The sequence below is a fragment of the Microcaecilia unicolor genome, chromosome 1 (genome assembly GCF_901765095.1).
Source record: "Microcaecilia unicolor chromosome 1, aMicUni1.1, whole genome shotgun sequence".
Lineage (NCBI taxonomy): Eukaryota > Metazoa > Chordata > Amphibia > Gymnophiona > Siphonopidae > Microcaecilia > Microcaecilia unicolor.
In genome coordinates, this window is record NC_044031.1 from 690189416 (window position 1) to 690202943 (window position 13528).

Genomic DNA, 13528 nt, shown 5'->3' on the forward strand with positions numbered 1-13528 from the left:
CTATGGACTTTTCCTTTAGGAAGCCGTCCAAACCTTTTTTAAACTCTGCTAAACTAACCGCCTTTAGCACATTCTCTGGCAACGAATTCCAGAGTTTAATCACATGTTGAGTGAAGAAAAATGTTCTCCGATTCGTTGTAAATTTACTACATTGTAGCTTCATTGCATGCCCCCTAGTCCTACTATTTTTGGAAAGCTTGAACAGACGCTTCACATCTACCCGTTCAATTCCATTCATTATTTTATAGACCTCTATCATATCTCCCCTCAGCCACCTTTTCTCCAACCTGAAGAGCCCAAGCCACTTTAGCCTTTCGTCATAGGGAAGTTGTCCTATCCCCTTTATCATTTTCATCACCCTTCTCTGCACCTTTTCTAATTCCACTATATCTTTTTTGAGATACAGCAACCAGAATTGAACACAATATTCGAGGTGTGGTTGCACCATGGAGCGATACAAAGGCATTAAAACATCCTAATTTTTGTTTTCCATTCCTTTCCCAATAATACCTAACATTCTATTAGCTTTCTTAGCCGCAGCAGCACACTGAGCAGAAGGTTTCAACGAATAATCAACGACGACACCTAGATCCCTTTCTTGGTCCGTGACTCCTAACGTGGAACCTTGCATGACGTAGCTATAATTCAGGTTCCTGTTTCCCACATGCATCACTTTGCACTTGCTCACATTAAACGCCATCTGCCATTTAGACGCCCAGTCTCCCAGTCTCGTAAGGTCCTCTTGTAATTTTTCACAATCCTCCCGCGATTTAATAACTTTGAATAACTTTGTGTCATCAGCAAATTTAATTACCTCACTAGTTACTCCCATCTCTAGGTCATTTATAAATATATTAAAAAGCAGCGGTCCCAGCACATTTCAGAACTTATCTTGTTCAAATGCACAGCAAATTAACTCTTCACAAATGGAGACGAACACCGACATGAAGTCACGTTTTGCATGTTGGTGTTACAAGGCTCAGTCTCCTTCTATGTTTTGCAACAGTTCTTCTTTGCTTATTGCAAAATCTAGCTCACCTACAGCTATTGTGAAGAACATAGGAACATAAGACAAGCCATGCTGTCTCAGACGTAGGTGTAGTGGAGAGGCAGCAACAGGTAAAAAAATCATATTGGCCTTGGGGAGAAAGGACAAATTCAACAAGTGTAACATTGGTGGTGGTGGGGGGGAACTACCTTCATATTCCCACTCCAAACTATGCTTATGGTCTTAGACCAAAAGTCCATCGAGCCTAGCACCTTGCCTCTGATAGTGGCCAACCTAGGTCACGAGGAAGTAGCTTATCAAAAGATGCTTAACATTTTAATTCAGGTCTAACAGTCAATAGTTATGGAAAATGAGATCAGCTTAGGTAAATAAATAAATACATATATAGAAAAAAGTTTCATGTACAATAAAAGGATTGTTTACCGCTCTTCTGAATCAGTTTTTCACGAAGATATATGGCTGGTCTTAAATGATTTAATCTACCTGTACTTCCTGCCCATCTTCAAATCCTTGCTCAAAGCCTACCTCTTCAATGTCGCTTTTGGTACCTAACTATTATACCTCTATTCAGGAAATCTTGACTGCCCCAATTGATTGTCTGTACGTTTTGTCCTTTAGATTGTAAGTTCCTTTGAGCAGGGACTGTGTTAAACTGTACAGTGCTGCGTAACCCTAATAGCGCTTTAGAAATGTTAAGTAGTAGGAGTAGTAAATATTAAAGTTGATTAATTCTAAACCTGCTTGCAGCATAAGAAATTATTATCCCAAACTATAGAAACATTAGAAGTTAACTCGCTTCCAGAAATGATTCTTACTCTTGTATTACAAAAATATTGTTTCTCTACATCGTATTCGCTACAGTAATTAAACTGTCCAAGAAATGAAAACAAACTGTTTACCTATCATGTGCCTTGCTTAATACGCCAAGAATTATTGTCTCAGGCGCTAAGTATAGAGACACAAGTTTATTATTTTTTTAATTGTAATGCGCACTGTCAATTGAAAACTATAAAAGTAAGGGAGAAATAGTTATGCATTCAAAAACTGTTTATTGAAAACATATATATGCAATACAAAAATAAATAAATAAACATACATATCAGTTTTATGCTGGCAAGATGCTTATCAAGCGGAGTTCACACTTCCCTAACATGAAGTCTCTTTTCATACTGTTACCCTTATTCACTGCTTTTAACTTTATAGATCTGTTAAAAAGGTCCTCTTCACATATACCATCAAAGAAAAAATCTTCATTAAAAATCGGGTTCCTGCTTTTCCTTATAACAGTACTTTTCTGTTTTTGTACTTTCCCTGGACCAAGAGAAAGACTGATACAACAGTTAATACTTTTTGACTCCACAAACGTATGATAAAGTCCTTCAGCACTAATCAAGCGAATTCTAAGTCTTTTGTTTTGTGGACAGTATTCAGCAGACAGCCTCAACACGCCTCCCCTATCCAGATGCACTGTGTTTTCCCTGATAAATCTCTCCCTGCTATACATCAGGTCCAGTGGAAACATGGGCGAAGGTGAAAAATGACAGCCCTCCGAGGATACAGGCTCAATCAATCCCTCCGATGCCCTTCTGGTGATATTTGGGCTACTGTCCGTGGAGCTCCCCTCCTCCGTGGATATAGAGTTGTTCCTTGTTATGACAGGTTTCTTGTTGACTTTGAATGCCCTACAAAACAGTCTGTCTTGGCTCAGAGCTTTGAACAAAGAGCTGGATCTTGGCAGGGATCGATGGAGAAGAGGCGAACTAAAGGGAGAAGATTCGGTAGAAGAAGCCGTGTCACTATCCAAAGTCCCTTGTCTGTATGGGAACATGTTTGTGGGAGAAAGTCTGGCAAACACAGGGCTGACACTGTGTGGAGGAGCAACCCCTTTGCAGCAGGTGTTGGATCTAGATCTTGGGTGTACACAGGGTTTCCCCAATAAGTTGACAGGCTCACTGTGAAAGAGAGATTCTTTCCTTCTAGTGTGGGGGCTTTCCAGTAAAGTGCAAAAGCCATAGGAGGTCTGTGCTTTGGGCAAATGAGGCAGAGACAGTGCAGCCTGTGACTGAGGATCAGCATTGGTACTTTCCTCGTCGCTGTAGGTCAGATCTGCGGGGGCATCCTCGGCACTTTCAATCCGGATGACATGGAGCTCTGCGAATGGCATGCCTTGGTGCGCACTGTGAGCTGCCCCTGTGGGTTCCGAGACGGCAATGTGGATATTGGGGGAAGATCTGTAGCGAGGAATCGCCCCGATCTCTAGCTGAGCCGTCAGTTTCGGAGGGATGCGAATCAGGATCTGGTCGGGTGTCAGAACGTTGGGGAACACTGCCCCTTTCTTGGATCTCTCCGAGGAAGCTCGCTGTTTTCCCAGCATGATGCGATCGGTTTCCAAATAGGACAGAACTCCGCTGCCGCTTTCCGCCGTCTCCCGTAACTTGTCCAGCAACCACATCGAGAGGTCTAAGACAAAGTTTCTGCAGAACAGAATCAGCAACAGTCGCGCTCCTCCAACCTGCAGAATACAGAAAAAGAACAAATCTGGTATTGTATCGATAAGAAAACAACACAAGCGCAGTTCTGGCTATCGTTGCCACTTTTATACAGAAACTAATCAGGATTTTCAATTCCCCTCCCCTCCCCACTTCATGAAAAACATGTAACTGTTTTCTTTTTGTATTATTTTTCTGTCTCGTTCTAGGATGCATTTAAACTAATAACTATATAACCTCGCAGCTTTCACCTATAAAGGGGAAAAGAACGGTAAGACAATTCGGCAACCTTATTTACATTTTCAGCTATGGGTGTAAATGCATACCTTCAGTTTTGATGGGCACGGCTGAGGCACACGGAAGCACTAACAATTCGACAACAGTATTTAAGCAGAGCTGGCCTTTCTCATTTATAAATTGGCTTTTTGTCAGTTCTGCAGCCAATCAGAAAATTCTATGAGCCATTTAACCACGCCTCCTATTCTTTCCGGAGAGCAGAACCTCTGTCGTTGCTCTAATTCAGGGACGTCTGACGTGCCCCTCCTAAAGCTCCACCCACAGAGGAAAGTATTCCCTGACATCATAAAATACCGTTCTTCTTCCTTCTGCAGTGGCGCAGAACTTCTAGCAAAAAAAAATAATAATAATAAGGAACAAGCTGTTTTACTGCTCTGCAAATGCAAATTACTATGGGTAATTTCCCAGGCGTCCTATCTTTAAGCTGCTGGGGAGCAGGATGATGAATAGTTCAGTATGAATAAGTTATTTTTCTTTGGAAATACCCCCGTTTATGCAGTGGTAGATAATTTTTAATCGACGTTTTGCATTTCTGCAGCCCTAGTATATTTTTTAAAGGCCTTCCTAGAAGAGTGAAATAACTGGGGGGGGGGGGGGGGGGGGGTTAGCTGATTGGGTTGATGTATTGATTGTTGCTGATTTTGTTGTTTGCTATGTTTATTTTTTTACTTTTTTTATTTTTTTGCATTTGTATCCCACATTTTTGATTATATGTATGTTTTTCGGTTACCTACTTTGAGTAAAGACAGGATATAAATAAAATAAATAATGCAAAATACATAATAATCAAAACATTGATTAATTGTCCTCAACTTTGTAAAATGTTACTTTTTAAATCATTTCTAGAATGTTAACAAATTGTTTTCAGGGATGTATAAATACAGTTTCACAGTTCTATAAATTATACTTCATTCAGGGCCAGTCTATGGGCCCTGTTTACTAAGCCGTTCTATAGGCGCACTGGTGTTTTTAGCACTGAGTCCCAGGATAGAAATTACTGAAGGGGCCCCAATGCCTGCCAGCAGACCCACAGCAATTGCCCTAATTTTGCACCCCACCTAAAGCCAGCCCTGATTACAATGATGTTTACTGGAGATGACTTACAAAGTTGAAAATGTATAGTTCTTCAATTTGACATATCTTCATAGCCCAGTGGAGTGGTGTGGTAGCCATGTTAGTCCACTTTTAAAGGTAATAAAAACCAAACAAATAAAACATGGAAAAGAAAATAAGATGATACCTTTTTTATTGGACATAACTTAATACATTTCTTGATTAGCTTTCGAAGGTTGCCCTTCTTCGTCAGATCGGAAATAAGCAAATGTGGTAGATCATAGGCGTAGACTGGGGGGGCGAGGGGGGGCAATGCCCCCCCAAACGACGACGAGGCGCCGCCTCGCCATTAGTTTAAAAAAAACACATGCAGGCACGCGCTCCTCTCCATCCGCTTGGCTTCCCTTCCCTCTCTGTCTGCGTCCCGCCTTCCTCTGACGTCAGAGGAAGGCGGGACGCAGACAGAGAGGGCAGGGAAGCCAAGCGGACGGAAAGGAGTGTGTCCGTCTACCCCTCTCTCTTCCTCCCTCCCTCCGGCGCAGGCAGCAGTCTTTTTCAGCGTTCCTGGCAGCGGTAGCGATGTATACTCTGCTTTCGGCTCTGCCCCAAAGCCTTCTCTTCAAGTTCCTGTTCCCACATAGGTGGGAACAGGAACTTGAAGAGAAGGCTTCCGGGGCAGACCGAAGGCAGCGTGTACATCGCTACCGCTGCCAGGAACGCTGAAAAAGCTGAAGACTGTTGCCTGCGCCAGAGGGAGGGAGGAAGAGAGAGGGGTAGACGGAGTCACGATCTGGACCTCGCGGGGGGGGCAGTAGAAGGAAGATGGATGGAACTGGGAGGGGTGGGGAGCAGAGGGAAGATGGATGGTACTGGGAGGGCTGGGGAGCAGAGGGAAGGAGCAAGAGATGGATGGGACTGGGAGGGTGGGGAGCAGAGGGATGGACCAGGAGATGGATGGGATTGGGAGAGGTCAGGCACAGCAGATGGAAGGAGCAGAAGATGGATGGGACGGAGGGATGGTGAGCAGAGGGAAGGAACAGAAGATGGATGGGACTGGGAGGGGTGGGGAGCAGAGGGAAGGAACAGAAGATGGATGGGACTGGGAGGGGTGGGGAGCAGAGGGAAGGAGCAAGAGATGGTTGGGACTGGGAGGGGTGGGGAGCAGAGGGAAGGAGCAAGAGATGGAGGGGTGGGGAGCAGAGGGATGGACCAGGAGATGGATGGGATTGGGAGAGGTCAGGCACAGCAGAGGGAAGAGCAGAAGATGGATGGGACGGAGGGATGGTGAGCAGAGGGAAGGAACAGAAGATGGATGGGACTGGGAGGGGTGGGGAGCAGAGGGAAGGAGCAAGAGATGGATGGGAGTGGGAGGGTGGGGAGCAGAGGGAAGGAGTAAGAGATGGATGGGACTGGGAGCGTTGGGAGCAGAGGGAAGGACCAGGAGATGGATGGACTGGGAGGGGTGGGGAGCAGAGGAAGGAGCAAGAGATGGATGGGACTGGGAGGGGTGGGGAGCAGAGGGAAGATGGATGGGACTGGGAGGGGTGGGGAGCAGAGGGAAGGAGCAAGAGATGGTTGGGACTGGGAGAGGTCAGGCACAGCAGAGGGAAGGAGCAGAAGATGGATGGGACGGAGGGATGGTGAGCAGAGGGAAGGAACAGAAGATGGATGGGACTGGGAGGGGTGGGAGCAGAGGGAAGGAGCAAGAGATGGATGGGACTGGGAGGGTGGGGAGCAGAGGGAAGCTTACTGGAAAGAAGACACTGCATAAAACAGAAGACACTGGGACCAAAGTGATTAGAAAAACTAAATGATCAGACAACAAAGGTAGATAAAAGTATTTTATTCATAATTTATTAATCGAAATGTGTCAGCTTTTTGAAATGTGCATCTGTGATATTTTGCCTGTAAATTTCAATTCCTTCCTCCATATTAGCATATTCATTTGCATATGTATATATGCAAATGATATACTAATATGCTCCGCCCATTCTTTGCCCCCCCAAATGAAACAGTCAAACTACGCCTATGGGTAGATGGCAGTATATATAAGAAAAACTTCCAAGCATTTCATTGACAGTCTAACAGGGTGGGGATGGGTAGGAGGTATGCTAAACTCGGGGGGGGGGGGGGTATCAGTGCGTGAGGGCTGCAAATATACCTAGTTTTCAGAATAATAATAATTGAAACATGGAAACACGTAATATGATGTTAAAGAGCCCAACCTTTCTTCCTGATACAATGCCACACACTACAGCAGATCCATGGTTTTCTCTTCTCAGTGACTAAAGAACATCCTGTGCAAATAAAAATACATTGGGATCAAAGAAGGTGGCAACAAGTTGGTAGGGTAGCAGATGCTCTCTTATTCAGTTAATTTGTGCTTGCATATTTTGACTGTCTTTCCTGCAGACCTTGGAGCCTCCAATGGAACCGCTTGTTTTTAAAGCTGGCTCTGCACAGATGGCTTCGGCAGTGGAGCCATTGGGGAGTCCCATGTAGGAAGTTTTTTTAGCGGACTCCCCTGGCCAGGAAACGTAGTTGAGCTCAGAGCTGCAAATTCTGCTGAACTAGTCCACCTACAGGAACATATGTGGCGATTTGATGTTTCGGTCTTCGATGAATTGTGCAGGAGGAAGAGCTGCCAGTCTGAGTGCGCAGGAAGGCATCTTGCCTCAGTTGAGTATAAAGTTGGCATGGTTGGTGCAGGTGGAACCACTGATACGTCATCTTTCAAGTCACCTGGAAAAAACCAGCTGTTAGGCAGGATTAGATGATCAATCAAGGCAGCAGCATCTTGGGGGCAACAAACAGAAGCTGCAGTCAATGCAAAGAATAAGAGCCTGACAACCACACAAACTCAATGAGACATCAGTGCATAATTTTACTTGCAGGAAGGTTGAACAATTTTCAAATAGCCATTTTCCTTTGTAAATGACTTTTAGAAACTGACCTTATTATGCACACACATGCAACAAAGTTTATATTTAAAAGCATGATGTCTTGGTGGGGGAGGGGCAGATTAGGAGCCTGAAAGATAATTGATAGTGGTGGTGGGAAGGGGAGACTGAAGGTTTGCCTAGTACAGAGGTGGGCACTGGGCAGCCTTTATACACAGAGAGGGTTGTTTGAATGTCAGTACTATCCCTAGTGGGCTGCACACAGAAAATTAACAAATATACCATATAACTCACTGCCAACAAAGTACAATATGATGACTGAATGCATATAAATTACTACCAGAATAGTTTGTTACAGTATAATTTTGTCTTTTCGATCAGTTGCTAACACTATCAAACAAGTTTTGTCTTGTTGTATCTTTCAATAATTTCACTGACAACAAAACTCTGGTTAACGACATTTGTGTGGGCTGTTTTCTGTGTATACTTTTCATGGACTTGCAGGACACATAAAATTCAATGGTAGGCTGCATGCGGCTCACTGGCTGCAGGTTGCCCCCCCCCCCCCCCCCCCCCCCCCCCCCCCCCCCGGCATAGGGCATTCAAAACTCTTGCACCAGCCCTGCAAGCGGTTTGTGAATTTGGAAGATAACTTTCTTCAAGAGTTAATGCCTCTACCTCATTGGTGAGACCTAAGGTTTCAGCTTAGAAGGAATTTGGGAGGCTGTCACTGAGCTTGAAGAATCTGAACATTTTGACCAAAGTACCTTCAACAATTGCAAGAGTTCTCAGGTAAAATTAGAGAGACTATATTGAAAGTTCAAGATCATAAAAAAAACAATTAGGTATTATGCAATCCAAAGTAGAGTAGTTTCAGCAGTGTGAGTGTACTTAAGGATAATCTAGCTTTGGATGGAAAAGTAGTGTTGGAGAATTTGCTGAGAAGGTGGACTCCGATTTGTTAATTTTCCTGATTTCTTTGTCTCCTCCTGTGGATTTATTTAAACTATATGTTTTTGAAGCGTTGAAGATAACGGAGAGTACATGGCCTCCTACTAGGGCTTTTTATCTTTCTCCATTCCAGAATGAGGAGTTAGAGGCTACAGACTCTGTTAGGTCACAGTTTGATCCCTTGAATTCTTTTGAAGCATTGGATAAATTAGGAGTTCTTTATAACAGCAGTGGCATGGAACTTCCAGCAGAATCTGAGCAGTTGGCAACCCTGACTGTAGATTTTGTATTGGACCCTGATAGGGATTGGGTTCTAAGGCTTTATGTGAAGAAAAGGGAGGTAACAAAATTAACACAGAAAAAGAGGAAATGATTCTTGATAGCGAGACCTTGGGTAGTGCAATTGGGGGCACCGTTTTGGCTTAAGCGTCTATGTAAATGTAGATATTAATGAATTTGATTATTTTTGTATGCTGGTACCTAGAGGTAGGCACCACTTAGGTACGTCAAAGACACTACTGATTGACAGGCACCTATGTGCACTAGGCACTATTCTATAAGGGGCCCTTTTAAAAACTGGCAGTAAGCCCACTGCGGGTTTACCAAGTGCCAATCTGGAGCTACTGCCAGTCTAACACGGGCGCCAGCTGTAGTTCCACCCCTAGCATTCGGCATTCCCGGCGCTAGCAGAAATATTTGAAAAATATTTCCTCAGGCGCTAACCTTGTGGTAATCGGGCAGCACCACATGCTACCTGGTTACCACCGGGTTAGCGCGGGAACCCCTACTGCCAACTCAATGGGTGGTGGAAATGCCCCCCCCCCCCCACATGGCCACGTAGTACGTGAAACCTTACCGCTTGGCCATTTTTTTGGCCTTTTTGCTCGCTGCAGTAAAAAGGGCATCAGTGTGCAGCAAAAACAGCCCCCGCCACTAGTGTAGGGCCCTTTCTACCGCAGCTTAGTAAAAGGGCCCCTAAGGTAGCACCTAACAGCAAAGGGGCACACACATGGTGGAGCAATGGTGGGCCATGGATTTGTCTCCCAGTTACACATGTAGAACACGCTTTGTTGTGTTTGGACCTGTGGGGAGTTTCCTCCTCCTCATTTTTTCCTCCTGATGAAGCCCAATGTGAAACCACATCTATGTTGAGGAAATTTGGATGTTTATTGGATATACAGTAGCTTATGGACATGTTTTAATAGTTAATGGACTTGGATACTCTCTGCTGATTCACCATCTAATACAGCAATTTATCTGATACAATAACAAATCTGGATAAAGATAAGTGACTTTTGATTTAGTATATCAGTTCATTAATATATTACTAAAGAACTGAAAGTCAACCTACTTATTATAAGGTGCATATGTTGTGGTACTTGGTCTTGTTACAGTGCCTACTCCAGTTGAGTTGTGACCATATATATATATATTCTTTGGTCACTTATATTGAAACATAAATGTGCGATGATGGTTCCAAGTCCAGTATTCACTGACAGTTTTGGTATGTGATCACACTGGTGAACTGAGCACATTTCACAATATTTATTAATTTTGGTAGTTTTGTTTGATATTATTATTTGTAATCATAGATATTTATATATTATTGATGCTATAATTTATATATTTGAAAACTATAAACTACACAGGTCACTGTGATAAAGCGGATTCTGTTCTGACTACCTTTTCTCCCGATACTCCCTGTTTTAGCTGCAGGCAAGGCTTGATTTTTATCTACTAATTTTGTTTGCTGGCACCAGCTTGGAGTCTTTACCCCACTGTATGTTTTTCTTGGGATTCTGATACTGGTGGACTTTTCAGGGGATTGATCAGTTATTGAAATTTTAAATATTTGTGGTGATTTCTTAATTATTGCTTTTTGTTTCACCGAATGGTGTACAAGATGTATTTTTTGGAAAATGCATAATAAAAAAATATTGTGGTTATTATGAACATATAAAAACAAAAGCAAGATTTAACTTCAGTCAAAAACAATTAAAAATCCAATCAGAAAATACAAAATTATATAACCATATACTGACCAGAAATGTTTGAACAGAAATTTTTATAAACACACAACAATCAATATTCACAGCAATTTAACTGGGCAGAAGAGTCTTCTGCCTGATTAAGTCACTTGTGGCCACCTAACTGCTGATTTCAGCAGCACTTTAACCGGACAGTGCCGCTGAATATCAGCACTAACCAACACAATGTCCGGGTAATACCAGAGTGGTTCATGGGCAGAGCCTGGACTGAGCCTGTGCTTAACTGGTTAGCGGCGATATTCAGACCACTAACTGGTTAAGTAAGCAGCTAAAGTTAGGACAGCAAACGCCATGTTAGCCAGGCACTGGTCTGAATATTGGTCAGTGGTGCCTGGTTAACTTCTAGATAGTGGTATTAGGGCTTCTGGTGCCCCTCCTCCCCCCCCCCCCCCCCCCCCCCCCCCCCGCCCAACACAATTAGAGCCCTGGCCGAAGTTCCTGCTCTCACCCTCTTAGACCACACCCCGAGCCTCACTTGGATATCACTGGTGCTCTAGGGGGTCCTATGAACAGCAGTGATGCCCACTCACTCCTGTCTGTTGTAGCTCCAGCCTCAAAAAGGCTGCCATGACACCTAGCAGCAGCCTTGCAGTATTCACGAGACTGCTGCTAAGGATCAGGGTGGCTATTTTGAGGCCAGAGCCTTGTGAAACAGGAGTGAGTGGGCATCACTGCTGCCCATAGGACCCCCTAGAGCACCAGGGATATCCAAGGGAGGCCTACGGGAGTGGGGGAGCTCAGGTTAAGGCTCTGGAGGGTGTGAGGGCACCTACTTCATCTTAACCAGGTTCTGTCCAGTATTCAGCTGAGGCTCACATAAGTGTTTTATATGACTCCCGGCTGAATATTGTCCAGGATCCATATAAGCTCCGGCAGTCAGCACATGCTGGCAGGGTCCCAGATACTCAATGCACATGGCCTGTCATTGAATATCCAGAGCTTTGCAAAGGAAACTGAAAAGTATATGATGTTCTTTTCTCTGCTAGCTGGGAGAACTGGGTACTAAGGACTGGGAGGGAGAGACTATCTTGGGATCTGAAGAAAGGACAAGGGTCCTGAATCAGGGAAAGAGGGAGAGAGGGTTCACATGTTTGTGACCTTCTGGGAGGAAGGGGCAGAGGATTGAAACTGGAAGTAGAGACCTGCACAGGAACTGGGTTTGCGGAAATCCTGCTGAACCCACGGGGTTAATCGTTAATGCAGCGATTAACGCATTTATGCAGGGTTCCCGTGGGGACGGAAGCAGTTCCTGCAGGGTTCCTGTATATTCTGGAGTATTTCTCAGGCCTGAAATCATACTTTGGTTCAGGCTCTGAGATGACAGTAAAAACTGACAGGCCCATTTCTAAGTGACTTTCAGTTGAACCAAGGTCTGAGTCAACATCTCATGATCTGTTAAGACACAATGTCACAAGCTATATGAGGGAGGGTGCAGGTGCAAAATAGCTAACCACAGGGGTTTAGAAATATGACAGTTAGCAACTACTCCTCAGGAAGATGACTTAGAGGGGCATAATCGAACGGCGCCGGCCATCTTTGGGGCCGGCTCCGTAAAGGGGTGGCGCCAACTGTATTATCGAAAAAGATGGGCGGCCATCTTTTGTTTCGATAATACGGTTGGGGCCGGCCAAATCTCAACATTTAGGTCAAATGTTGAGATCGCCGGATTCAGAGATTGCCAGATTTAGAGATGGCCGACTTCGGTTTCCGGCCATAATGGAAACTGGGCCCGGCCATCCCAAACCCGGCCAAATGCAAGCCCTTTGGTCATGGGAGGAGCCAGCATTCATAGTGCACTGGTCCCCCTCACATGCCAGGACACCAACCGGGCACCCTAGGGGGCACTGCAGTGGACTTCAAAAGTTGCTCCCAGGTGCATAGCTCCCTTACCTTGTGTGCTGAGCCCTCCAAATCCCCCCAAAACCCACTCCCTACAACTCTACACCACTACCATAGCCCTTAGGGATGAAGGGGGGCACCTACAGGTGGGTACAGTGGGTTTGGGGGGGGGGTTGAGGGCTCAACATTTACCACCACAAGTGTAACAGGTAGGGGGGGATGGGCCTGGGTCCACCTGCCTGAAGTGCACTGCACCCACTAAAAACTGCTCCAGGGACCTGCATACTGCTGTCATGGAGCTGGGTATGACACTTCAGGCTGGCATAGAGGCTGGCAAAAAATAATTTTGGGGGGGGAGTGGGAGGGGGTTGGTGACCACTGGGGGAGTAAAGGGAGGTGATCCCCGATTCCCTCCGGTGGTCATCTGGTCAGTTGGGGCACCTTTTTGAGGCTTGGTCCTAAAATTAAATGGACCAAGTGAAGCCGGCGAAATGTTCATCAGAGCCAGCCTTCTTTTTTCCATTATCGGCCGAAGCCGGCCATCTGGTAACCACGCCCCCATCCCGCCTTCCGTACCCTGCTGAACCGCCCCCTTTAAGTTTGGCCGGCTCCGCGACGGAAAGCAGTTGAAGCTGGACAAACTCGGCTTTCGATTATACCGATTTGGCCGGGTTTATGAGATGGTCGGCCATCTCCCGATTTGTGTCGGAAGATGGCCGGTCATCTCCTTCGAAAATAAGCAGGTTAGTCTTCCAGTAAGAGCTGGTCTATTGTTAGCTTTTCCAGTAAATGCTAATCAACTCATTACCATAGCCAATCAGTGTTAACTATTACATTAGCATATATCCAATAAATGAGATTATTGTCAGAATGACCTGTTATGTTAATGAGTGTATATATAAGTGATTGTACTTCCTATTTCTTGGGGGTTGAGACAGTCAC

At 44.9% G+C, this 13528-nt stretch overlaps 1 protein-coding gene across 1 annotated transcript; it reads right to left on the reverse strand.

Moving 5' to 3' along the window:
• Positions 1-2061: 2061 nt before the first annotated feature.
• Positions 2062-3876, reverse strand: LOC115460626 (C2 calcium-dependent domain-containing protein 4C-like). The gene is made up of 2 exons (XM_030190395.1): positions 3825-3876; positions 2062-3521 (listed from the first exon to the last, which is right to left on the reverse strand). Exon 2 carries the CDS (start codon positions 3459-3461, stop codon positions 2115-2117), a length of 1347 nt encoding a protein of 448 aa, XP_030046255.1. The 5' UTR covers positions 3462-3521; positions 3825-3876; the 3' UTR covers positions 2062-2114.
• Between the last annotated feature and the right edge of the window lie 9652 nt (positions 3877-13528).